The sequence below is a fragment of the Cavia porcellus genome, unplaced genomic scaffold, assembly GCF_034190915.1.
Source record: "Cavia porcellus strain 051 isolate PalLab524CR breed Dunkin Hartley unplaced genomic scaffold, mCavPor4.1 scaffold_17, whole genome shotgun sequence".
Lineage (NCBI taxonomy): Eukaryota > Metazoa > Chordata > Mammalia > Rodentia > Caviidae > Cavia > Cavia porcellus.
In genome coordinates this window covers 33145359-33170019 of record NW_026947500.1, presented here as the reverse complement: position 1 = coordinate 33170019, position 24661 = coordinate 33145359, and the positions used below count along the sequence as shown (strand labels likewise).

General features: G+C 36.4%; 1 protein-coding gene and 1 long non-coding RNA gene across 3 annotated transcripts in view; both read right to left on the bottom strand.

Moving 5' to 3' along the window:
* Pdhx (pyruvate dehydrogenase complex component X) overlaps positions 1–24616 on the bottom strand; it is a 63361-nt gene extending 38745 nt beyond the window's left edge. The window contains exons 1-3 of one of the 2 annotated variants that reach the window (XM_063227764.1): positions 24404–24561; positions 23312–23392; positions 11630–11710 (exon numbers count right to left, since the gene is read on the bottom strand). In XM_063227764.1, coding sequence (XP_063083834.1) covers positions 11630–11710; positions 23312–23348 — 118 coding nt within the window. In that variant the 5' untranslated portion in view covers positions 23349–23392; positions 24404–24561. Of the gene's footprint in view, positions 1–11629; positions 11711–23311; positions 23393–24403 lie in introns of both variants that reach the window. The other variant, XM_063227763.1, reaches the window with a different exon arrangement.
* Positions 101–11622, bottom strand: LOC134470934 (uncharacterized). Its single transcript, XR_010040200.1, has 2 exons — positions 1728–11622; positions 101–1629 (listed from the first exon to the last, which is right to left on the bottom strand). It is a non-coding gene; the product is annotated as an uncharacterized LOC134470934 (long non-coding RNA).
* Positions 24617–24661: the final 45 nt, after the last annotated feature.

Sequence of the window (24661 nt, the reverse complement as noted above, 5' to 3'; positions counted from 1 at the left end):
AATTAACATCCTCTTCGGGAAAAAAAAATCAGCTTCTAACCCCATATCTCCCTTTTAATACAATTTGACTATTCTCCTGTCAACAGAAGTCAATAGAACATTTTGGTAACATCTTAGGGTAAATTCAGAAACCAGAAACTTGTCATTATTGCACAGCATAAATGAATAAAAAGAGAAACTCAAATACACAGTAAAGCCTAGTAAGAACCACTTTCGGGAAAGAAAAGATAGAAAAATTCCAAAATTTGAGCAGAACCTGATATTACAGACATGCTGCTCTCCGGATCTAGAAACAATGTGTGGTGGGGAAGGAAGGTAAAAAGGTTTCTTTGGGAAAGTAAAGGAAACTAGAAGTAGCCTGGTCGACCTAGGGGATTTAAACCAGATTTATCACTTGAAGCCAGAGCAAAGTCAGGGTTCTATTTCTAAGCCAAGGCTGAGAGAACAAGCAATTAAATTCTGTTGACTGAGGTTTTGGCTTTAGTCAGAGACTGTGGGTATAGGAAGATGGGGGAGAAAATCACTGCCTCTATCCCAAGAAGTGTATCAAGCCACTCTTGGGCTCAGGATCCTAACTGACAATCTCCCCAATATCAACAGCAAAATCCAGAGAGGGGGACAGATACAGAGAAGGTATGAAATGAGACAGAAGGAAGACACTGACACACAAAAAACTTCTACTCAAAAGTAAGGTGCAAAACAGTGTTATAGCACATGTTGAAATCTCATACAAAAAAAGCAAGACACACAATAAATAACTATACTGGAACTGATTGTAGAAGCAATTCATTTAGTGCAATCTGTCAAGAATAAGTATCTGGAGGATGCTAAATAGTAAACAAAGGTAAAAGTGCTATCACAATAAGAAGAAATAAAAATATAATGATGATGTACAGACATGAAACAACAGGACCAAGTAGGAAAGAAAAAAGAAATTCAAAATTTTAGAAATAAAAAATTAAATCACTGTTAATAAAGGAACAAGTGGGATATGGTACAGATGGAGCACAGCAAAACAGTGACATCGGGAAGTCAGCACCAAGGAACTATCCAGAACTTAAAAGAAACAGATAAAAATTTTTAAAAATCTTTAAGAAAAGAAAACAGCAGCTAAAGGACAAAAACTGAGGCCACAATGCTTGCCTAACAGAGTTCCAGGGGAAAAGAGAGCAAGGAGGAACTGGTAGAAAATCAATACATGAAGAAAGCACTGCTGAGAATCCCTCAGAACTACAGATACTTATGTTTATAATGAAAATGTTTTTGAATGGCTATATTGATCAGGAAGGGCTACAAAAGAGCCTTGCGGCATGTTAGGTGTTCTCCAGATCTCGATCGAGGTGGTGGTAACAGGGATACGTGTGTGTGTGTGCGTGTGTGTGTGTGTGTGTGTGTGTGTGTATAAGGTAGCTCATATCTTATGCTAGTTATAACTTGACAAAAACAGCATTAGACTGCACAAACAAGGATTCACATTAGATGCACTGTAGATAAACCATATATTACCAACAATAAAAACACAATTTTAAGTTATCAGAGGAAGAAAAACAGATTACCTCAATGGAATGATAGACTGAGAGCACACTTCTCAGCAGCTCCAACAGAGGTCGGGAGACAATGAAATAATACCTTCAAAAAGTTGAGACAAGTAAGTCTAGAATTTTATATTCAGTCATATAAAAGAATGAAAATAATTGCTTGGACATATAAAGGCTAAGAAAATTTACCACTGTCGAGGATCACTTAAGTGAGCTCTTTCTTACAGGATGCAGTTGAGCAAGAAGAGTAGACACACAGAAAATCCTTGGGATACAGGAAACAAATTACCGAGGAAGTTGTTGAAGTGTGAAACATTAACTATTGAAATAGTAATGTATGAAGGTTTTAAAAAGTGCAACTTAAACTCTTAAAAAAAAGTAATATAGGTAAGAGAATATTTATGTGATAATTAACCATGTTAATGACTTTGAGATAGGAGGAAAAAATACTGAATAATTCTAGATCTTACTGACAAAATTTTGAATTTAAAAATAGAAATCCAAAAAAGAAAGAAAAGAAATACAACCTATAGCACAGGAAAAATAAAAAGTCATATAACAGAAAGCAGGTACATACACAAACCAGAATACGAATAAAAATGAACCATAGAAATAAATAAAACAACAGAAATAAAGTCAAATATATGAGTAATCACAATACATGTAAGTGGATTAAAATCACCTATTAAAAGCAGTGATTATCAGAATGAATACAGAAATATTAGTAATTTTACCTTACAAACTGAAGTACAAATGAATAGAAACATATGAGGCACACCCAATATATGCCCTCAAACAGCCCCCTAAAACAGATGGAATAGCAATATTAACAGATGAACATAGTAAGTGAGCATAAAGGAAAATCTAAACACTTAAGTTAATAAATATGCTCTGGAAGGCTTCCTAGAATTAAACGATCTCTCATCTGAGCCTAAAAAGATGAGAAGATACATAAAAGGGAGTGCTCCACGCAGAAGGCAGCATATACAGAGCTCTGGAAGCAAAGAGAAAGGATACTCCGAGCAGCTGGCAAAGACCACATGGAAGAAAGGGTTGCTTAGCAGAGTAAGTACAAGGAACCTCTCCCAACTGCGACATCAGTTTCATTCCAGTACCAAGACACTTACTAGTGACCCTGGCTAAGTAAGTTAATATTAATTTCGCTGACTTTCAAGAAGATTCTGAATGTACAGCTGTACAATAAAGTACTATGGATCTAAAAGTATTAGGATAACACTTTGCATCCACTTTGAGATAACATTTTGTATCTTCCGGTTAAACAACCATTAATAATCAAGATACATTCTAACTTCCTATCCAAGATCTCTGATTTCAAACAGATCATTCAACAAGTACTAATGTATAAAGCATTGCAGTAAGCCCTGCATACAAAAGCAATGATAAACAATGGCTCTGTCCACTAAGAGTTTACAGTCTGATGAAAAAGACTGAGAGCTAGGATATAGGCAGATGCACGGCTTGAGGGACATACAACTTCTCAGCTGTCCCGTTGATGGATGACTGGCTGCAGAAGAACAGGGCAGCCCTGGAGCATTCCTGCACCATCTCTTCGTGGTCCATGTCAAGGGCAGAGGTGGGGCGGGCCCGGAACGAGAGTGCGGGCCCCAGGAGGGGCCAGAGCAGAGGCCCGCCCGGGGGGCCGCTCCCCAGCACCGGTGCCAGCATCATGTTCTGTTCCTTTGTCCAGATGAGCAGCTGCCAGAGCTGAGGATAGAAGAGTACAGAGGCTCCCCTCTGTTTGTAAAGTTGAGGCATGAAGTACAGTCTCGGTCAAACAGGGTTTATAGTGATGCTTATTTTATTAACTAAACATCCTGTGGCTTCCACAAAATATTTGTGTTTGACCAAAAGTTAAGAGTAATCTTTATTTCAAAGATATGTATGGTGGTAGTCACAAAGGAGGGCTGGTTATTGAGTGTGTAAGGCCAAGTAGAGCAGATCTACATAAAAGTAAAGAGAAAAACTTACGGCTATGTTGAATCACCAAGACATCCACAATTAGAGATAAAATTCAATGGTTTGCTCACCATTTACCTCTGCCTCCCTGTGAATGACACTGTATGTAAGACAGACACTAGTGCCAAAATCATACACAGGATAGACCTGCTTCAAGAGGGTCCTAATCAGATGGGATAAACATACAAGCTGGCAATACCAATCCCACTCAATTATGCAGATTCCCTGGTCAGTGTCTGCCATCCCTTACAGCTTACTCACACGATGTCTGCACGGCCTGAGACCCAAGGCAACCTGTTGCCTCCCCTCCATCCCTCCAGCCTCTTATTCCACCTACCTAGTGCTACTGCAAATGTTTGCCACAGAAAGTTCTATGGAATAGTACAGTAATCTGTAATTCCATAAGCCAGTTTTAGCATTCTGTTCTAACACAAAATATTAACAATAGCAATCAAAAAGTATAATGATAACAACAATAAAACAAATGACCTGCTGGTATACACAACACAGATGAATCCCAACCATGCCAAATGAAAGCCAGTCACGTCCTAATTTTATATTATTTTATTTATGTAATGTATCCAGAAAAGAGAATTTTAGATAAAATGCAAATGTAAGTTGTTCAGGGCTATGGATGGGAGTGGGAAATAAAAAAGATCAGGCAGTAGAGCTCTTTGGGGGATGACTGAAATGTTCTAAAACGATGTGTTAATGACTGCATAATCACTACAGTTAAGTAAACATTACTGGACTGTGTATTTAAAATAAATTAACGTTATGGTATATGTTATACTTTAGCTGGGGATTTAGCTCAGCAGCAAAAGCATGAGGTCGTGAGTTTGATCCCCAGTAACCCCTGAAATGTTATACTTCAAATAAAGATGCTCAACTAATAACTGAAATAGCACACTGAAAAAACACTGACGTTGTTTATACAATATATTTGACAAAAATTTTCCACTTTAGCGTCACAAACATATATTCCCAGAAACAACAGAAACCAAAAAGCCTCTTCTACAACAGCATCCAAATCCTCAGGTAACTCTCTGCTGCCTCCCAGCAACACAGGAGAAAGCATCCTTCAATTTTATTTTTGAATTTTATACAACATTACACATCCTTAGACAGTCTCAAGCTTATTAAAAAAAAAAACCTTATGTGAAATGTTCAAAATTCCCAGTCATCTTAAGAAACAAGAAGAACAGCAGTACCTAAGAAATCATACCAAGTACCGCAGGGACTCACTATGTACCTAGCAGACCTAGTGATGGCAGTTCCAGACCCCATGCCTAAGTGTTTCACAGAACTGTTCCAGCCAGGGATTGTTCCACTGTGCTTCGTGTCAAAAAAATCTTAAATAACTGAAGAAAGAAAGGAATACTTCTCATGTACAGAACTTTTTTCTTTTTGTTACTTTAACAGATTTGATTTTTTCAATGATGAAAAAGTAAACCATGCTCATTTTAAATAGAAAATATCTGAAGAACTTGTAATAACCTGCAATAAATATTAGCAATACTTTTTGTATGTAATAACCTGTAATAAAGATGTCAAATTGCCCTTCAAGACATTTTGAAATTGTATCTATTATTTAACATTTTCAAAGTGTCTTCTTTACTAATTCTATAATGCATATTTTTATTCAATTTTCCATGTTAAATTAAGTATATCAATACTTACACAACTACTGTTCTGAGACTCATTTGTTCAACCAAGGTGGAAATAATTTATATGCTATACTATTGTGCCTATAACTTAAAAAAGCAAACGAAAATGAATTATGAAGCAATTCTCAAGCTAGAGATAAGCCTTAAATTTCATCTACATCAACTTACTCTCAAGTAGTTCTCATGACAGAGCAGAAAAAAACACAAAGACAAACTTGATTTCCGGGGCAGAGTTCTTCTCACTGTACTGTTACCCTCTTATCTTAAAATACACATGTCAAGATAAGAATTATTTACAAATTCTACTTTTGCCATAACTTTCTCTCCATAACTCAACTGACATGCTTTTGTTCTTACCCCTGAGTTCCTGTAATGACAATTTGAAAAGAATCAAATTGTGTTATATATGCATGCACATATGCATTAATAAAAGCAGCTCTTAGTTTTAAGACTGAATTCATATCCATGTAATTTAATCATTGTTTAACCTTTACTTAAAAAGATTCATAATTAGATGCACTATTCTTTTTTATGATAAATTTCAATCTCCTAATCGCTTTAAATAGTGACCATACATTAACAAAGATTGCAAGATTTAAAAAAAATAGGTAGTAAGAAAAATGTTATTTAAAAATACTCTCCATCAAACTATAAATTTGTTTTCAATACAAAATGAATAAATTATCAGAAATGTCAGGCATATTTAGACATAGCCAATTATTACCAATGTGTACAGTACATAAATGTTAATAAAAAACAAATTATATGTGAAAGAATATAACTAAATCACAAAAGTGATCAGCTGTAAAAGAATAAAAACAAGGATTAAGACTGTTCTCACTTAGTGCTTTGGTAAACAAAATTTTCCCTTCAGTTGGCAGAATACAAAAATTTAAGAAAAAACCTTCAGAGAAATATGCTCCAGAAGCTTAAAATACTGCCTGTCCCACATGAAAATAGCGCATTAGCATTAACAGGAAAAAAGACCACAGTGATGAGACCAAATGTCGTCCGGCTCTTGATCATACTGTCCATATTCAAATGGATGTCAGTAACTTATTCAGACTGCCAGAGCTAGAAGCCTGAGAGATAAATGTGATCCAAGGATATTCCTACCCATATTGTTCTGGGTCTTCCTCATTATTTACTGATACCAAAACCCTGTCCTCCTTACACAGAAACAGCCAAGCTCTATCATTCATTAAAGAAACCTAAAAATAGGGAACTGGAGATTTAGCTCAGCGGCATAAGCGCCTGCCTTGGAAGCAGGCAGTCGTGAGTTCGATCCCTGGTACCGATAAAAAGGAAAAAGACAAAAAAAAAAAAAAAAAGAAACCTAAAAATAGATTGAAATTGATTATATTTTTTAAAAGCAAAACTCTCTTAGATGCTAATAATTATTTTATTGCTATTTTATAGAAGCCTAGCCAATTGTTCAAAGCATTGCCTAATGAAGTACTGAATCATTTATGTGACTAAATTCTAGAAAACTGGCACTTTTTCTTCGAATGTTACCTCTTCTTCGTCCCCTCTTCATTTTGGGTTACCAGATGAATCTTGTTTCTCCTTCCTGTCTCAACTTCCCTTTCACATTATCCACTGCTTTCTCCCCTTGGGATGGCTGCAAGCTAATTCCTTCATGGTGTTCTTCAGTTCACAAATTCTTTTTCAGTCATGTCTAATCATGCTTTCACTCACCCTTAAGTGTTTTCTTTTAGAGATGATATTTTTCATTAGTAGAAGTTCCATTTGTTCTTTTTCAAATGTGCCTAGACATTCTGTAGTGTCTGCCTTCCTCATGACATTTTCATGTATCTAGTAACTCCCCAGTGGCAGTTATAGGTCTAGTTCCACTGCTTGTCATGCTTACTGACATTTGCTCCTAAAAGACTGTTTCCTGATGCATCATCATTATTATTATTGTTGTCATCGTTATTTGGGGTATCGGGGATCAAACTTACAACCTTGTGCTTGTCAGGCAGGTACCTGTGCCACTGAGCTAAATCCCGGGCTCTTGGTGCATTATTGAATTACTTTGAGAACTGTGACTCTTGCTTAAGTGGGACATTATTTGAGCTCCTGCCTGGCTTGGATTAGGAGCTTTGCCCCTCCAAAAGAATGATTTCTGCCAGGTAACCTGGGGGGGAATATGAATTCAGGTCCATTTTACTTCTATCTGTAGAGTCTCCGAAAATGCAAACACTATAAAATAGAACCCCAAAGCCTGATGAGGAAAAGCGCATGAGAGAAAACGATAACGGAATAGGTATTATTACTTCACATACATCCAAAATTTTAAAAATGTGTTTGTTATTATGTGGACTGTATTTCATGCATATGACTCTCAACTTTCTTATCTACAAGGCAGACTTTGCTCCTGAACTTCAACTCCTACAACCAACTGGACATCTTCTCTTGAATGTCTGTGTAACCCATCTCAAATGTCACCACAGCCAAAGCTGAACCTAATTCTTCATTTCCCTTTCTCCACCTCTACCCTCCCATCCCCTCTAACTAAACCTCTGGCCCCCATCTCAGCAGTTCGTCATCCTGCCCGGGCCCAGTGTGCACGCAAGCTTCAGTTCCCATTTATGAACCCTGAAGCCGCAGACACTTAGTGATTTTCCTGTCCTATGTTTAAGTGCAACTTAATTCAAAGGATTTCTTCCATAAGAGTAATGACAGCAAGCCTTACCCATCTGCTGTTGATGATCTTAATGATAAGAAGTCCACAATTTTGGTTTTTCAAATGCAATCAGGGAAAGGAACTTAAGCTTGATAGTTAGATCTTGTTACTAGAGTACTCTCGGCGCCTGTTTCCATTCAATGCAGCGCTACTAACAGGGTTGAGAAAGCATGAGTAAGATACTTCCTATAAATCACAGGAGTGTGGCTGGATCTTGGCTCAAGGATAAGATCCTCACAGACTGAAAAGCTCAACATTGGTATTCAAGATCCTTCTTATGCACTATGCTCTCAGTGCAGCTGGAACTACCTGTAGTTGCCAAAATATGTCTCATGACATTCTTCTTCAGACATTGTGTTCCTACTGTTTACAACACTGGAATGCTCTACTTTCTCATTCTTTTGAAGGCCCATTTATTCTACAAGGAGCAACTCAAATACCACCTCAATTGCATGACTGTCCTTTTGAGCAACTTGTGCCACACATGGATCTCTGCAGTACAAACAGATGTCGTCACTTTTACGATTCTTTTTACTAATAAAATTAATTTAAAAATACACTCGATGGGATAGTCACACACGTATCACTAATGGTTTAATCTGACCAGCTGAAAGACATATTACGACCCTGTCATGAATGTGTTGGTAACATCAACACCCAAATAGTTCTATACTTACAAAACGCTAAGAAAAAGTCAGGCATGGTATATAGCAGATGCCTGTAATTCTGGCACTCTGAGAGGCTGAGCAGGAGGATCCCACATTAGACAGCTTAGACAACCTACTGACAATAAGATCCTGTCTCAAAGTAAAAAGGACAGGGAGTGCTGCTCAGTGGGGAGGTATTGGACTCAATCCTTGGCAGCAGGGAAGGAAAAAAAGTTGAGTAAAGAGTGGTATGTACTGTATTCCAAGGGCAGTATATACAATTATAAAAATTGTATTACAAAATTTTAAAATACACACAAAGTAGTGAGGAAAGGTAATGAAGCCACATGCATCCATGTATCTTTTACCTGACTTTAACTGTCAACTAACTGATCTGTGATTGTCTTGTTTCAGCTATATCCCTCCCAATCCTCTCATCCTTCAGTAGGCTTATTTTAAAACTAACTGTAGATATATTATCACTTTATACATATTACTATTTCAGCTTCTGTCTCTCATTGGTAAGATTATCTAAAATAAATATAATTATATTATTAACCTCCTAAAATTACTCTTTATCATTAAATATCCAATCAGTTTTCAAATGTCCCCATGTCCTCATAATCAAAATAAGATCTATGCTTTAACACTATTCTCTTAAATATTTTATGCTATACATTTGCCTTCCCTGATGCCCTTCCCTTAAAATTTACTCATTGAAGAAGTCATCACAGTCAGGGTCTTGCTGATAAACTCTTCATGGTGCCTCTGAACATGTTCTACTTTCCCCTACATTTCCTGGAAAATGATAATTAGTGCTACAGGCCGAGCATATTCAGTTCAATTTTCTGGCAAAACTACTTTATAGTAGTGAGGTATATTAATAACAGGAAGCATTTGATAATCTGGTTGCCTACTGCATATAATCTCTAATGCAATCTGTTTCATTAGAGATTACAAATTGGTGACATAGTGGCATTTGATAATTCTTCAGTATTTTAACAATGGGGATATGCCAATAATGAACCACTTCTTCCCATGAATTACTTGATTCCCCTGAGCTACAGTCCACATAGGAAAGATAGGGAAAACAAACTTTGCTTGAGTCTTTCCATTTATTATCAGTTTAGAAAATGAGTTTATTTCTTAGCAGCCTCCAAAGCTATCAATTACTATTAGTCTGGTTTTCTTTAGTATTACTGTGAACTTAAGGCTCAAATACACGATGTGTATTTCAAAGACTAGTTATTATCCTTACTGGTCCTTAAACAGTTCTATCTTTAGCTCCTGAGTCCTATACAATATCTTTGGAAGTTTCTTTCTGTTTTGTTTTGGTACTGGGGATTGAACTCACGACTTCACACTTGGCAGGCTTATGCCGCTGAGCTAAATCGCCGGCCCTGGAAGTTTCTGATACGTTCCTGTTTCTCTGAACTGACAAAGTATTCCAGGTTCATATGTATATTTAATGCCCATGACCTGGAAGTAGCCATTCTTTCAGAAGCCTTCATTCACTTTGGTGGGAAGCGGTATTCTGAGACTACAGTATGGGTACTGGGTTTTTCACTGCTAATTGGATTAGTGCTTGTTTCCAGACACTGCCAGGAGACTAAGGGAAAAAAAAAAAAAAAAAACCCTACCACAAAAGAGGCTTTCTTTAACCTTAGCTATCTTTTATCTGTCTCTCCTTCAAATCCAGGTTCTCAATGATATCTTCACTCATTTGTTTTACCTCACAACACACCAAGAAAAGACAGCTTAACAATACCAACATAACCTCCATTATATGATTACTCCAGTAGCTTAGGCTTACTATTAATTTTTGTTGTTGGACCTACTTTGTCCTTCAGTTATAACCTGTTACAGATACATAGTTAAATAAATGAACATTTGAAGTACTCCCTTTGGTACAGCACTAAGTGAAACAGATTCCTGAAAGTAAGAGTTACTGAGCCAAAGGGTGAATACAAATAATTTTTTCTAGATATTACCATTCTTTTCCCTAAAGTTTACACTATTTTTGCATTTCTTCTAGCAGTGTTTCAGAATGCCTGCTTCCTTTTTCTCTCTCGACAACCACAGCAGAAGAGTTTGTTAACCTTTAATTTCTGTCAATACGATCAGAAACGATATCTCAGTGTGGTACTTGTTTGCATAGTTCTAGTCTTATCAGTATAAAAGTTAAACATCCTTTTTTGTGTATGAGAGCCATTTGGAATTTTTGTGTAAACTACTTGCTGAAATTTCCTCTCAATTTTTCTACTGAATTGATAGTCTTATTCTTACAAATACTCTTTTAATTTGTCACTTTTTTCATTGATTTATCAGGTTTTCAGCTACAGAAAAGTTATTATTTTCATTGCCAAACTTAATCAGTCTTCCCTTTACTGTATATACATTTTGAGTTACAGCATGATTATTCTACTTCCAAGTTTAACAGAATTATCAATTTTCTAGTATTTATAGTATATAGTTTTGTTTCTGTACCGTTAAGTATCTAACTCATGTGTAATTTATCCTCGGCATTACAGAAACAATACATCTAGTATTGTCTTCCTTCATTTTACACTAAAAATCCAAGTGCCATCTACTTCTCATTTGTATGCAGTTCCATTAGTCTGTCTTTTTAAGCACCAATCTTGCTTTCAATTTCAGAGCCTTAAAAATATGTTTCGGTAACTAGCAGACTACCAGTCTCTACTGTCCTTTTGGAAGCATTTCTCATCATCCTTACTCATTTGTTCTTTCCAATGAAATTTATAATCGATTTGCTTAGCTTTGGGAAAACACATATGGATACGTGTGCCTGTGCAATCATGGGAGTTATGAACTAAGAGATTAACAAATTTATGATGTTGAAAGGAAAAGCTAGGAATAAGGACTAAAATTTGGAAGGAAAAACTCTTCAAATATTTTACTTGTGCTTGTGAAGAGATACAGGGCTAACCCAGAAAACTTTGTTCTATGAACATAGGAAATTTTTATTTAAGCAAATTTACATTAACTATCAAAGTAACAATTTATTTCATTCATATCATGCATTTTGTAATATAACACATTAGAAAAGTGATTCAATAACAAAGCACAGAAAACATTAGTAATGCACTTGCTCACCTTCCTTTTTCAGCCACTTCACAATGTTTCCTTCTTCCATCGTAGGAGACAATGACGGCATTAGTATTTTAATAGGATCAACTGAAATTGAAAAACAGAAAAGATTAGCCACATACACAGACACAGAGTACCTCAAGCATGAACATTAGTACAACTAAGTAGCCAATAAATGCTACAGAAAAGTAAAAACCTCTACTTTGTTTTTAACAAAATCCTTTTTTAGAATATTTTCAGTTTCTTTTTTAAGGTTCCCCAGTCTCCTGTGTATAGTTTGAAGCTTAGTGTTACAAGTTAAAACAAAAAGAAGAAGAAGAAGAGGAGGAGGAGGAGAAGGAGGAAGAGAAGGAAAAGAAAGAAATAGAAGAAACTTGATTCAGATTTTATCTCCTCCTTTCCTTTGTCTCTGCAAAAAAATTTAGATAAAAGGACAGAAAGAAAAGATAAATAAGAAACAAAGGAGAACAGAACAGGCTCTCATGACCTATAGCAGAATAATTATGTTCAGACTTTAAGAAACTGTTTTTTATTTTCTTGTAAAACTATACTATGTAATAGTCAAAGGTTCCTATGACATAGTATGAAAAGAAAAGTTAGCTTTGTTAAGGGGACATAAGAGGTTTAAATGATACCAGATTTTGTTCCCTACCGTAATTCAACTGGAGATCCAAAAAGGGAGATCTCACCTCAAACTTGAGATTTCTCAGTGAAACATTACTACTCTTTCCCCAGCCCAAAAGGAGACAGCACGTATCTGTCCAATTGTCACCCACATCTGGACCAATTCAAATAGCTCACAACTTTTAGATCTCAATTTACATAAAGTTTACACATAAAATACCATGGCAACAAATTCCATTTCCTGAGGTTTTTTCAGGACTTATTGTCTCAATTTATTCAACTTTCAAGACCCAAACCAGCAATACACTGCAGGATAGCTAACAAATTTAAAATGTGGAAAAAGACAGAATGCTGTTGGTTTTTTGTTTGTTAACATTCTAAAGAGAAGAGTATGGGAATTTCACATGAATATTAAATGAGGCTGAAGATTTCCTGGGGGAAACGGAACCAATTTTATCGTAATTTCAAATGGGACTATTTTACAGCTTCATGTCAAAGGTGCTTCTACTCCTTTCGAATATCGTACATGCACTCAGAAGAAAGCTCTTCCCACTCTCCACTTCTCCTTCACTCCTTTCTAAGGGCCTGGAGAAAAAAGTATATGTACCTGCTTCAGCTCTGTCCTCAATTTCTAAGAACTTCCCTGCATCTTTCTCTCAGCTTCTATGAACTGGGCATCCATGAACTTGTCTTTCAAAGGTAGATCCACATACAGACCACCTTTCTCTATTTCTTCGGCCAGGGGTACTGGATGTGAGACACCAATTCACTTGTGTGTGCTTGCTTTACATAGACAAAGTTCCCCTGAAACAGAAAGCCCACAGCCCAAATAGGATGTTGTACTGGGGAGTCCACCTATAGTTACGTTCTGTTTTTTATTCAACTTAACCAGCACTGAGACACCACCCATCCAGCCATCCATTTCATCTCCATCTGTCTGACTCAAGTGTTCCTTGCAATATGGGACATCCATTAATCACAGGTTATTTGCAACCTATTCTCCTAAAAACTCAAACACAGCAAACCAGACACGCTGACTCCATGTATGCATTTTTAATATGTCTAATAAAATATCCTAACAAAACCTCTTTCTATCTTGGACATACTGAAAGAAACCATTTTTACGACTGGTAATGAATAATAGAAATATAGAAGAGAACAGATAATCTTCAAGCACATTAAATGTTAGAAACATGAAAGAAAAATAGCTAGTGGTTCTCCCACCTCCTACTTTACTATTAAAATATATCACTACTTTAGAAAAGAGTATACAGGCCATCCAATTTCTGTCCCCTATAACTCTCAATTATCACTGCAACAATTTTATTTAATTGTTAAGCTACTTCTAGTTGAAAGGCATATTATAACTAGATTATAGCTTTTAAAATGTTTGCATTTTTTCTTAGTAAAATAAGTTTTTGGGGGCCACAACAGGCACATCAAGTAAGACACTAAACAGGTACAAAATAACACAAACTGCTACATATAACCTCAATGCATCCGTGTCAGTACTGGAAGACCAAATTCTTGAATGAACTAGAATTAAGGAAATGGTCTAAAGGAAAACAGACATATACACACAAATTGCAACGTCAGTGATGCAACTCCAAATTCAAACCATAATAATCCTATACTTGCAATTTTAGTAAGTATTAAAATGTGCTCAAAGGTTCATATAATACAGTAAATATTTTGAAATAATAAAATCACCTAGACTATGATGCATATCTATTACTGGGCTAGGAAACTTAGTGACTTGGAAAGACCTATTTTCAAAGAATGCAAAAGAACAAGAAGGATATAGTTCAGTCTCCCCACCAAAAAAGTACAGCCAATTCAACTCTCCACACTTTTTAAAATTCAGTGATGAGTGGCTTCTTTTTCTTTTATTTCCTTAAAGGCAAAAGATTCCTATGTTTTAGAAAGTATCATGGGAAGAAGCCAGCCTCTTTTTGGGAAGTAGAACTTAAAAAAGTTTCAATACATTGCTTCTGTCAGAAAGTTCAAGTCTGGCATTATGAGACAGAATATTTCATAATCATATATACATAAAATTTATTTATCAAGTAGAATTCTACTTCCAAAAAGCAAAATAAATGAACCAACTATGACTCTACAGTATATTGAGATTCCAGTGTAGGACAAATACTAAGTCATGTCTCTCTTCAATATTTTTACTTTAGTTCAGTTGCTATGATACAATTCATGTTTATTTTATCATTTTGTCTCACATTATAATCTTTCATTTAAGAGACCTTCACATTTCCATCAGTCCCTACATTAAACGTATGAAACTCTGCATCTATTAATCATTATTTTTCAAATCATAACATCAAGAACCTTGAAAATTTTCCCATCTTAAAAAGATAAAAACACAATCATTCCTCATATAGTCACCTTTCATGGGTGAACTGAAATAGCTTCTCAGAATAACGATAATAAAGTATAAAAATCTGTGTAATAGATCACTATCTTTACTCTGAAACGAAGGTGACAAAAACCAAAGAAAGATATTTTTGACATCTCCATTACTCATACTATCGCTTATTCTAGCTTAATACAGAGGCTAAAATGGGCAATATATTCTCCACTTACTCTAACCAATCTATCTTTAGCCCTTCATGCTAGGAAAACAATTTCAAAACATACGTATTAACTTATTAAGAACAGTACATATTTCATTCTAGTATATTCTCTTTGGATTAGAGCATTGTGCATATATATATATATATATATATATATATATATATATACACACACAATGTTTCAGTGTTTCTTTAAGTAACAGCACTGCACATAATCAATATCTGTCTTTTATGGCTGCTATCAATTCTTAAGATAGGATTGGCCTTCCTAGAATCCCTGGAATAGAATTTTAATCCACACTAGCATACTTTTATTAGAAATAAATTACAGCTTCCCTCTTCATTCTAATAAGCAGTAAATTCCACCATTATCTTTTCAAATCAAATGTGTAGTCTTTCCTACTAATATTACTCCAACTACAGGTAAGAAGAGAACTAGGACGACAAAGGAAATGTGATTTTTGCTCAACTGAAACAGAATACTTCAATTATACTCAAAACTATGCACGATTTAGTTAAGAATTTAAATTCTTCTGCAGTAATGTAGTGTTCAGTTCCTGTTTAAAATGCTAACAAATTATACTTAATTTACTAGTAAAGTCTGGTCTACCATAGCAGTTATAAAACATTAAAAATACTAATGAAACTAACGTGATACATATTTCTAACAGTTCATATTTAAGCACACTAATTTTAAAACCTAAAAATCTCACAAATCATTAGAACTATTATAATCTCTTAATTTTTTGTCTCAATAGAATGACACAAATCACAATTGCTTAACTGTGCAACATCATCTGCCATATCAGTAATCAATCACTGAATTTTACAGTACTTTCTCTAAGCAACTTCTTATTACTTTGAATATGCTCTTCCAGTTTTTCATCAGCATAATTCTGACAATAATTTCAAATACGGCATAGTAATCTAATTCTAATTTCTTGTTCCCTAGAATATTTCTTCTCTTCTAAGGACAATATTAATAATTTAAATTGATGACATATAAATGAATTCTAAAAGGTCTCTATGTTAAAAAAAGAAGTTAATGTATGCACTCTAAAAATACAAATGCAGGATAAATTGTTCTATGGCTACAATATGAAGCAGACCTAAGCTCCATTACTCTGACTAAATTAATTAAGGAAATTCAGCAGTTTACATATGGTACAGCTTAAGTGTCATTCTCGCTAGTCCATTTAGAGAACTAAAATCCAAGCACATAAAAACTGTGAAATGAAGGTAGACAAAATGAAGAAGTAAATTATCCATTACGTTCTCAGCGTGGCTCCCTGTTCCTAACATTAATTTACTTATCCTCTAATAGGAAGCATATTCATTTAATTACCTCTCATTTTGCTGCAAGAACTCTTTAAATAAACGTTTAAAATTGCTGTTCAAATAAAACAATTCTGCCATCTGCAGGCTAGATGAAATAAAGCGGAATGAGAGACATAATTTAAAAATCAGCATCAAGGCATAGAATATTAAAATTGCAGCTTTGAATAAAGACACTAATGATTTTGTTTTAATCACTGGGTGTTTTCCATCTAAATTTTCTTTGTTCAAAGTTATCTTGGTATAATACTGATATAAACAGACTGAAGGTCCATGGCCAAAACAGAACTGAAAATATAACAGATTGTATGAAAGCAGCATTTACGAGTTTTACTCTGCACACTAAGGAACATATAAAAGACAACTCTCAGTGTATGTAACATAATCCAATTTTGACATGGTCAACTTGCACACACACAAAAACTAAAAGACATATTCCAAACTAACAGCAGTAGTTATTTCTAATTAGTTAATTAATTAGTAATTTCTAATTAGTTAATGTTTTATAACTTATTATTGGTGCTTTTTTTCTCCACAACTCAATCTAATACTAGACTAAAAAGTGTGCTTTTTTTTTTTTGTTATTTTTAAACAGCCACCAATAAGGACAGGTAGAAGGCATAATAACACCCAACTTTGGAATGAGAAAAGTAAACAGATGAGCAATTGAAGAAAGAATGCCCCCCCCCCCTCCAAACTGATCCTAAACCAGAGAGCATTTGGTTGACAGGAAAAGCAGTTTGGTACCTGGATCCCTCCTTCCAGTGCCACGTAAACACTCCATCCTAGTTCAATAGAAAATTGGAGATTATTTTCTCTGGAAAGGGTAAGAGGACTTCTAGAAAGTTCACCCTATGTGGCCAGAGTATATAAAAACTACAAGACTAACCAAAACCTTAGTTGATATGACTGATAGTACAGAAAACTGTGTGAAAGCATCATTAGATGGTATGTGATATATTTGCAATAGTTACATAGAAAAATCAAACTAAAAAAATTTTTAAAAACCAGTAAATCTTCCTGCAGAAAAGGAAAAAAGGTAACAAACAAAATGAATATATGACAATCCTCAGTTGTACAGCTATTTGCTTAGAAAGAAAATAACATATACGAATTTAACAAAGAATTACAAAATGATTACATTGTTTAGGGAAAACACAGTGGATAGCCAGATCATCAATAGATAATATCTAAAATACAAATAAGGTGAACAAATGCCAGAAGAAAGGTCAGAGACAAAACCCACTGCTTCTAAAGGGTACTGGAGAAGTGGAGAGACAGAACCGAGACTCACTGTATGTTTATAAGCCTTTTAAGAATATTTCACTATTTAAACTACAAGCATGTTACAGTGCTAAATCACATATTTTATTATTTAACAAATTATGAATGGTAACAAAATACTTAATTTTTAAAAACTTGAGAAGCACAATACCACAGTTATTTTGAGAGCAGGCACTGCGGCCAAATTTTAAACTGCTAGGTTCAAATTACAAATCTACTCCTACAAATTACTTCATCCTTCTGGGTCTCAGTTTCCTCTGTGCACAACAGTAACTGATATAGAAAATTATAAATAAACACTTGCAAAATCTTTACATTGGGGCCTGAAAAATAAGTAAGTCTCAAAAATGATGACTATTATTGACAGACATTGCAGAAATGATTAATAAGAGGTTGGAGTCCAAAGGAATCACAGGACACCAGTTTCTTCCTGCAGTAACGAAACGAGGAATCACAGGTTTCTTTCCCATTGTTAGCCTAAAGGTGAAGCTTCTTCCCATCCATTCCTTTACCTAGCCTTGTTCTCAAGGCTGAAATGCGCTAACTCCTCATCTCTGTTCTAGCTGTAGTTCATATGTGAAAAGCAAACTTTCACTAAAATATATGGCTAATGTTTTACCATTAGTGCTATTCTACTATCCAAAACCAGAGCTGAACACCAAATTAGGAGTCTGACAAATGCTTAAATTAATGAGACTTCAATTTTTAAGCACAAAATCAAGACTCCCATGAATGTGTTACCTGTTCTCTTACTCATGGAGGCCACTTGATTTGAGAATAAATAGCACCCAGCAACCAGATCTAAGTCTGGGGTTCAACCTCATAATGAGGGAGGAATGAAGGGTTTACAGCTAGAGATCTGCATTTCTGGAAGACTATTTCATGGCACAAGCGTGGAATGGAGGAGGAGGAGAAAGACAAAAGATCTGTTTGTTCATCTCTTCTTTATTTTACAAATATTTATTCAGCATCTACTACAGAACTGTTGGTTAGGCATTCTTCTAGAGACTGAATATGAAAACCTCCATCTCATGGACCTTTCATTCTAAACTAGAGAGACAGAATAAACAAAATATGTGATGCGGATGGCCATCATTGTACTTAGTCTAGCAAAAGAAATAAATACACATACTTGCTGGAGACCACTATGAAGTGGCTCTGAGCAGGATTTAAAATGAACTAATTGGCTTTCTATGTTCATCTGTGAGTCTGTCCTAGGCCTAGGTCCCTTGCCTGGCTATAGGAGCTGATTCATAGTAAGTGAACCTCTATGAATCACTGGTCCTGGCTGAGACCTGTAGTGGGCTGTGAGGCCAGGATACCTCAAAAGGCAAGATAAGGCCACAGCTACAGATACTTGGCTCAAACATCAATTAAGTAGATAGAGTCTGCAGCTGCAGAAACTACTCCCACAGTCTCACTCCTACCATGTCTTCATGATAAGATGGTTCCCCTAAAATGTCATGATCCATTACTTGGAGACATCCTTGAAGTGACTCCTAAGGTCCTGCTCATTGCCTGCACTTTCCTCAGTTTCCCTGCCCCTTGTTTTGGACCTAATCAAAATGGGTGGTCCAGAAAAGTCTTTGTCTTAGCCCTCAAAGTCCTAAGCTTGGCTAAAGGGTTTTGACCCTCTTGGAGCCCTACAATCATACCACTTGTCTCATTTTATTTAAGCCTTTGCCATACACTTGTTTGGGAGATTGGGGATACTGACCTGATACATATTACTTAGAAAATTTACATATTTTGTTATAAAAAGCAAATAAACCTAAAGATACCAAAAAGAAAGCATCTTTTTTTGTACATAACCATACGCACATTTTATTTGTCAAATTACAAACAATTTTTAAAAAGAAAAGATAAGCAATGAAATAATATCACAATCATGAAAAAGAAAGAAAGCATCTTTAACAGCATATTATCTTAGCTAGGTGTGGTGATGCACACCTATATCCCCAATATTGTGAGGCTAGGGCAAGAGGATCACAAGTTCAAGTCCTGCCTGGGCAAGTTAGTAACTTAGCAAGACCCTGTCTGAAAATTTTTTTTTAAAAAAATTAAAGAAGAGTTGGGGATGTAGCTCAGTGTAAAGGCCCTAGGGACCTGTAGGGAGCCGCGCAACAGCCCCATTGCTGCCTCCCTGCCTCTCTCTCTCCTATGGGTACGATGCGTCTTGCCTACATTAACCATAATCCTCTCCTGCTTACGTCATATACCCGGACATGACAATGACCCTGCTGGATTCATCCCCATAAGCCTCTTCCTGTCCCACCAGCCCGCACTTAGCCTATAAAAGATATAATCACTTCCAGAATAAACGGGGCTTGATTGGACTCTCTCAACTTGCCTCAGTCTCTCTCTCGGTCTCCCCCATGTCTTTATTTAATCCCCATTCCCCCTCCAGGTACACCCCACTGATTGATCCGCGGGCCGGCTCAGGGACCAATTTCCAGTACTGAAGGGGAACAGTGGAAAGCACATTATTATTATTATTTTATTTTTTGTCTTTTTGAGACAGGTTCTCACTATATAGTTCAGGCATTTCATAGCCCAGGCTATAAACGAGGTCTCAAATGATTTTCCTACCTCAGCCTCCCGAGTGCTAGGTTCACCTGTGTGTGTCACCACACCCTGCTGAAGTATATTATCTTAGACATTTAAAATAGAAAAAATTAATATACATTCTAATTCTCTCAGTCCTGCTTCCCTTTATAAACTCGTTTTACTAAATTGTGCTAAAATGATAGTAACATCACAGTAGTCCCTGCAGAGTATTTCACAATGTAATTACTATTGAAATATGTTTCATCTCATAATATACAAAAAGCAGAGGTGTTCAATTAGGATATACAAATGGGAAATAAGACTTCAGCATGCTGGCACTGTTCTGTTACCTATAACCAAGCAGTCCCTTGACACTGAGACAGTCTGTGTCTAAGTTAACAGGTTCTGGTGTCAGGAAGACATCTGTTGAAACTGGATCTCTGTCACTAGAGCATAGCATTAGCTGTGAGGACCTAATCATTAATACAAAATGATTGGAAGAGTGTGTGGCACATAATAAGCACTCAATAAATGCTGCCTGTTATTCCTAAACTCACTCTCTCAAATTATTTTTTGATGTCAGAGGTCCATTTCTGCTGAACTACAAATTTTCCTCACAAGCATGTACTCACCGTTAGTGACTCCAACACTCAACCTCTTGATTAATCAAGGTCAACCACTCGTTAAACCAGTAAAGTCATGCCAGTGACTGAATTAGGACAGGGCATGTAATTCACTTTGGATAATACAATATAAGGGACTTCTGCCTCAGTGACTTAAGAAGATGTTTCCTTGTTCTGCCAGAGTGATTCAGCAGGATTTTATTTCTTTTCCACTGAACACCACCAAAAGTATAGTTCCAAAATGGTCATCCTCATTAACCTTGTGCAATTTGAGTCTCTAGATCTTCATCTGTAAAATTTGAACAAACCTTGCAGGGTTCTGATGATCATTAGGAATAATGCAAGCAGACAATCAAAATACAGCAGAGTAAACAGCTACGTGTACCATATGTGACAGCTATTTCTAATGACCCACTTTCAGACATATAATAAAATGCTTTAAAACAAACACATATAAAGTATTTCTTAATAATCTAGATCTTAGTTTCTCATGTTACTGCTTCTACTAAGATCTTACTACCCTCTTGCTATTTTCTTTGGATGGCCACACTTTCCAGCTATTGAGCAGCCTAGATGTACCCTGCTTAAGTGATTTTACTTGGTCACTAGAAACAGTTAAAGAACTACCACCATCTCGCCTATTTTAATCAGAATGCTATACTAACAGACATGTCAGTCACAGATTCACAACTCTTACTTCCTTCTTAAAAAAACATACCCAAACTTCAGCCTTTGAAAGAATTAGCTCTTGTGTGCCCTATTTCATAAGGGACCCACACATTGTATCAATTAGCCTCTCTTTTCAAGGAATTTGGCATTTAACTGCAGAAATGATAAACACTTGAACTAAATTAAAACAGCACTGAACAAAAAGGACTAAATGAGCATTAAGGCAAGGCAAACAGACATTACAAAGGAAAAAGCAAAGTACACCAGAAAGAAAAAACAAACAGTAGGACCCTTCGACAGAAACAGAGATTCATTATGGTTCTCACGTGGACCTGCAGTACTTCATATCTGTGCTGGGTGTCCCTTTAATAAATGCTATTTTATTTTGGCTATTCTGTGTTGTTTCCACTTTTGTAAGACATTCTGAAAAAAAGAGTATCAATCTCATCAGTACCAGGGCATAAACAGCAAGAAACAGATGTTCCCACAGAAATCTCTTACCAGTAACTCTATTATCAAAGAAGCCGCCTCTTTTTTACAGAATTGCTGTTAAAAATGCAGGCTCTTTGGGAAACAGGTAAGGAGAGAAAGCTAACATCTTCAGATTTTCTCTTTAAGACTGAGACAGGCTTTATTTTCAGATTAGATAAGAATTTTCACACACTCTCTCCCCTCCATTTTTCTTGGTCCATATTTTGATTTCTAATTTCCACAAAAATAAGAGTGTGTTTTGGTACATTTTTTTCTTTTTTTTTTTCTCTTCGTTTTTATCGGTACCAGGGATCGAACTCAGGACTGCCTGCTTGCAAGGCAGGCACTTATGCCGCTGAGCTAAATCCCCAGCCCCTGGTACATTTTTTTTTTTTATCTGTTGTAACCGAATACCTGAGAATACATAATTTATGAAGAATTCCAAAATTTCCAAATAACGTAAGAGCTGGCTATCCAACAACACAACTTTACATGTAGAATAATGCCCCCTTTAACCATCCATGGAGGAGTCTACATCCCAATACCCAGAACCTATGGTTACATTACGTTACATGATAGGAGAGAACTGATACTGAAGATGGAATTAAGGTTACTAATCAAATGTTCTTGAGATGAAGAGATTATCCTAGATTATCGAGGTGAGCCCAATATAATCAAAAAGCTCCCCCAGAAGAAAAAGGCAGGAGGCAATGAGGACAGAGAAATAGTATATGAAATACCAGCCCAGCCATTCTTGACTTTGAAAATGGAAGGGAGCCATGAGCCAGACTTAGAGAAAACTTTAGAAACTGGAAAGAAAAGGAAAAGAAAGAAAAGGAGACAAATTTTCTTCTAAGACCTCCAGAAAAGAACAAAGCCTCTACCAGATACCAAGTGAGATCCATTTTGGACTTCTGACCTCAAAAACTATTAGGATACTAAATCTGTGTTGTTTTCAGCCTACTGTTTGTGGCTTCTGGCAAACCTCAAACCTATGAACTCCTGTTCTCTCACCTGTAAATTAGAATACTCACAATCTTCATGATGCTGCTGTAGGTATTACTGTATTTATGAAGTACCATGCAACATCAGGGGCATCATAGATGATCAGTGAGGTAAAACTACTAATACACACACTATATTCATGTGAATAAGGTCACGAGCAAAAATAAAAAGCAAAAAATATGCACAATCTTACAAGAAAGAAAAAAAATCAACATTGGGATATAGTACCCTCTCCCTTACGATGATGTTGTTAGACAAGCTTTTCAAGGTGTTATGTCTGCAGGCAGGAGATGAGGAATAGGTAAAAGGTCAAAATCAGACATCAGGAAATCCCTGAAACTTCACGCCCATTTTTGAGTGTAATCACTTATGCTTTTCTTTGAAGAATCGAGAGCAGGCAAGGATTCCCAAAAGGTTCCTTTACAAAGAAGGGGAAGTATCTCTTAGATTATTTCCAACACTAAGCTTTTAATATTCCATGATTTTCTCATGCAGTGTCTGAAAATGTGGTTCATCAAACACCAAAATAAAACATCGAAACTCACCTAAGGCTGTTTGTAAAATGCAGGCCCCAAGCTCCATTTGAAACAATCTCTGGGAGCCACAGGAAAGTTCAATTTAATAAACTGGGAAATGGAAAAGTGCGACTATTACACATGCTGTTAAAGATTCACTGCTCTAAGGAGTATTTAATGAAACATTATATAGAAGAGACAAAAATAAATTATCTCCATCACTCAATCCTCATCACACTTGAAGCATTTGTTTTACTGTGTGACTCTGTGTAAGCCATTTTTCCCCCGAGCCTCAGGCAACTCAGAATAAGTAGGTAATGCCTACCACAAATAATCTTTTAGATTAAAATACAATCTGAGAAGTGCCAAGAACAACAATAAGCTGATAAAACAGACTAGAATTTTTAAGTTTTATTATCTACCTCCCACTCTCGCACTGATTTCCCACCCAAGCCCAGTATGCCATTTTACATACTGTACTGTTAACTAAGAACTGTGCCTCTTGTGCCTGTATAATTACCAAATAGCAATTTGCTGTATGATCCCTGTACTAAATTTTTGTTCTTTCAAGCGGATGTTTTACTTGGAACATTTCCCTTGTCCCTATCAGTGGTGCTTTAGGTATTTACAAATCAAGACTTCGAAATTATTCATCAAGTGGCGAAATCCTACTGGCCTCGAAGATCTTAGATCTCTTCATAAGGACGGCCTTTGAGACTGAATAAATGCAACTATAATAGTAGCTTCTAAATCTAAGTAAGTGTAAATCTAAGCTTTTCTCGGTCTGATACGCTTGACAACAAGAAAGGAACCTAAAATGTGATGATGTACGGCCCTGAGAAAAGAGCCTTTAAAAGGGGTCTCTCTCGACCCCTATCAACCCAAATTCCAAAGCAAGGTCACAAAACCGCCATATAAATCAAAGATCAGGGTCCCACCTTCCAAGAAAACCCTTTGCGGTATGCATAAAGTCAAGTCAATAGACACCGACCAGAGAAAGGGTGAAGAGAACTGGGAAACCCGGAACCTCCACGCTCAGATGCGGGGCGTCAATCAAGAAAGCCCTGGGCCAGGGCCAGCGCTCAGCTACACAGGAAAACTAAGTAAGCCCCAGGCACTCACCCCGCAGCCACTGTGTGCTATGAAACCATTTCCAACTAGGTCCACGGCCGACAGAGCAGGTAACAGCACCCTTAGCCAGCACCAAGCTTCGCCGGCCGGAGAAGCCCAAGAGATACCGCAGCAGAGATGGGTCACAGCCTAGCCTCCAGGAGGCCGCCATCTTCCCGGCCTTCTCCCAGGCTGCCCGCCTTACTGCCTGATCTCCAGCTCAGAGGCCCCCCCTAGGCCACGCCTCCTGTCTGACTAGCCGCGCCCCGT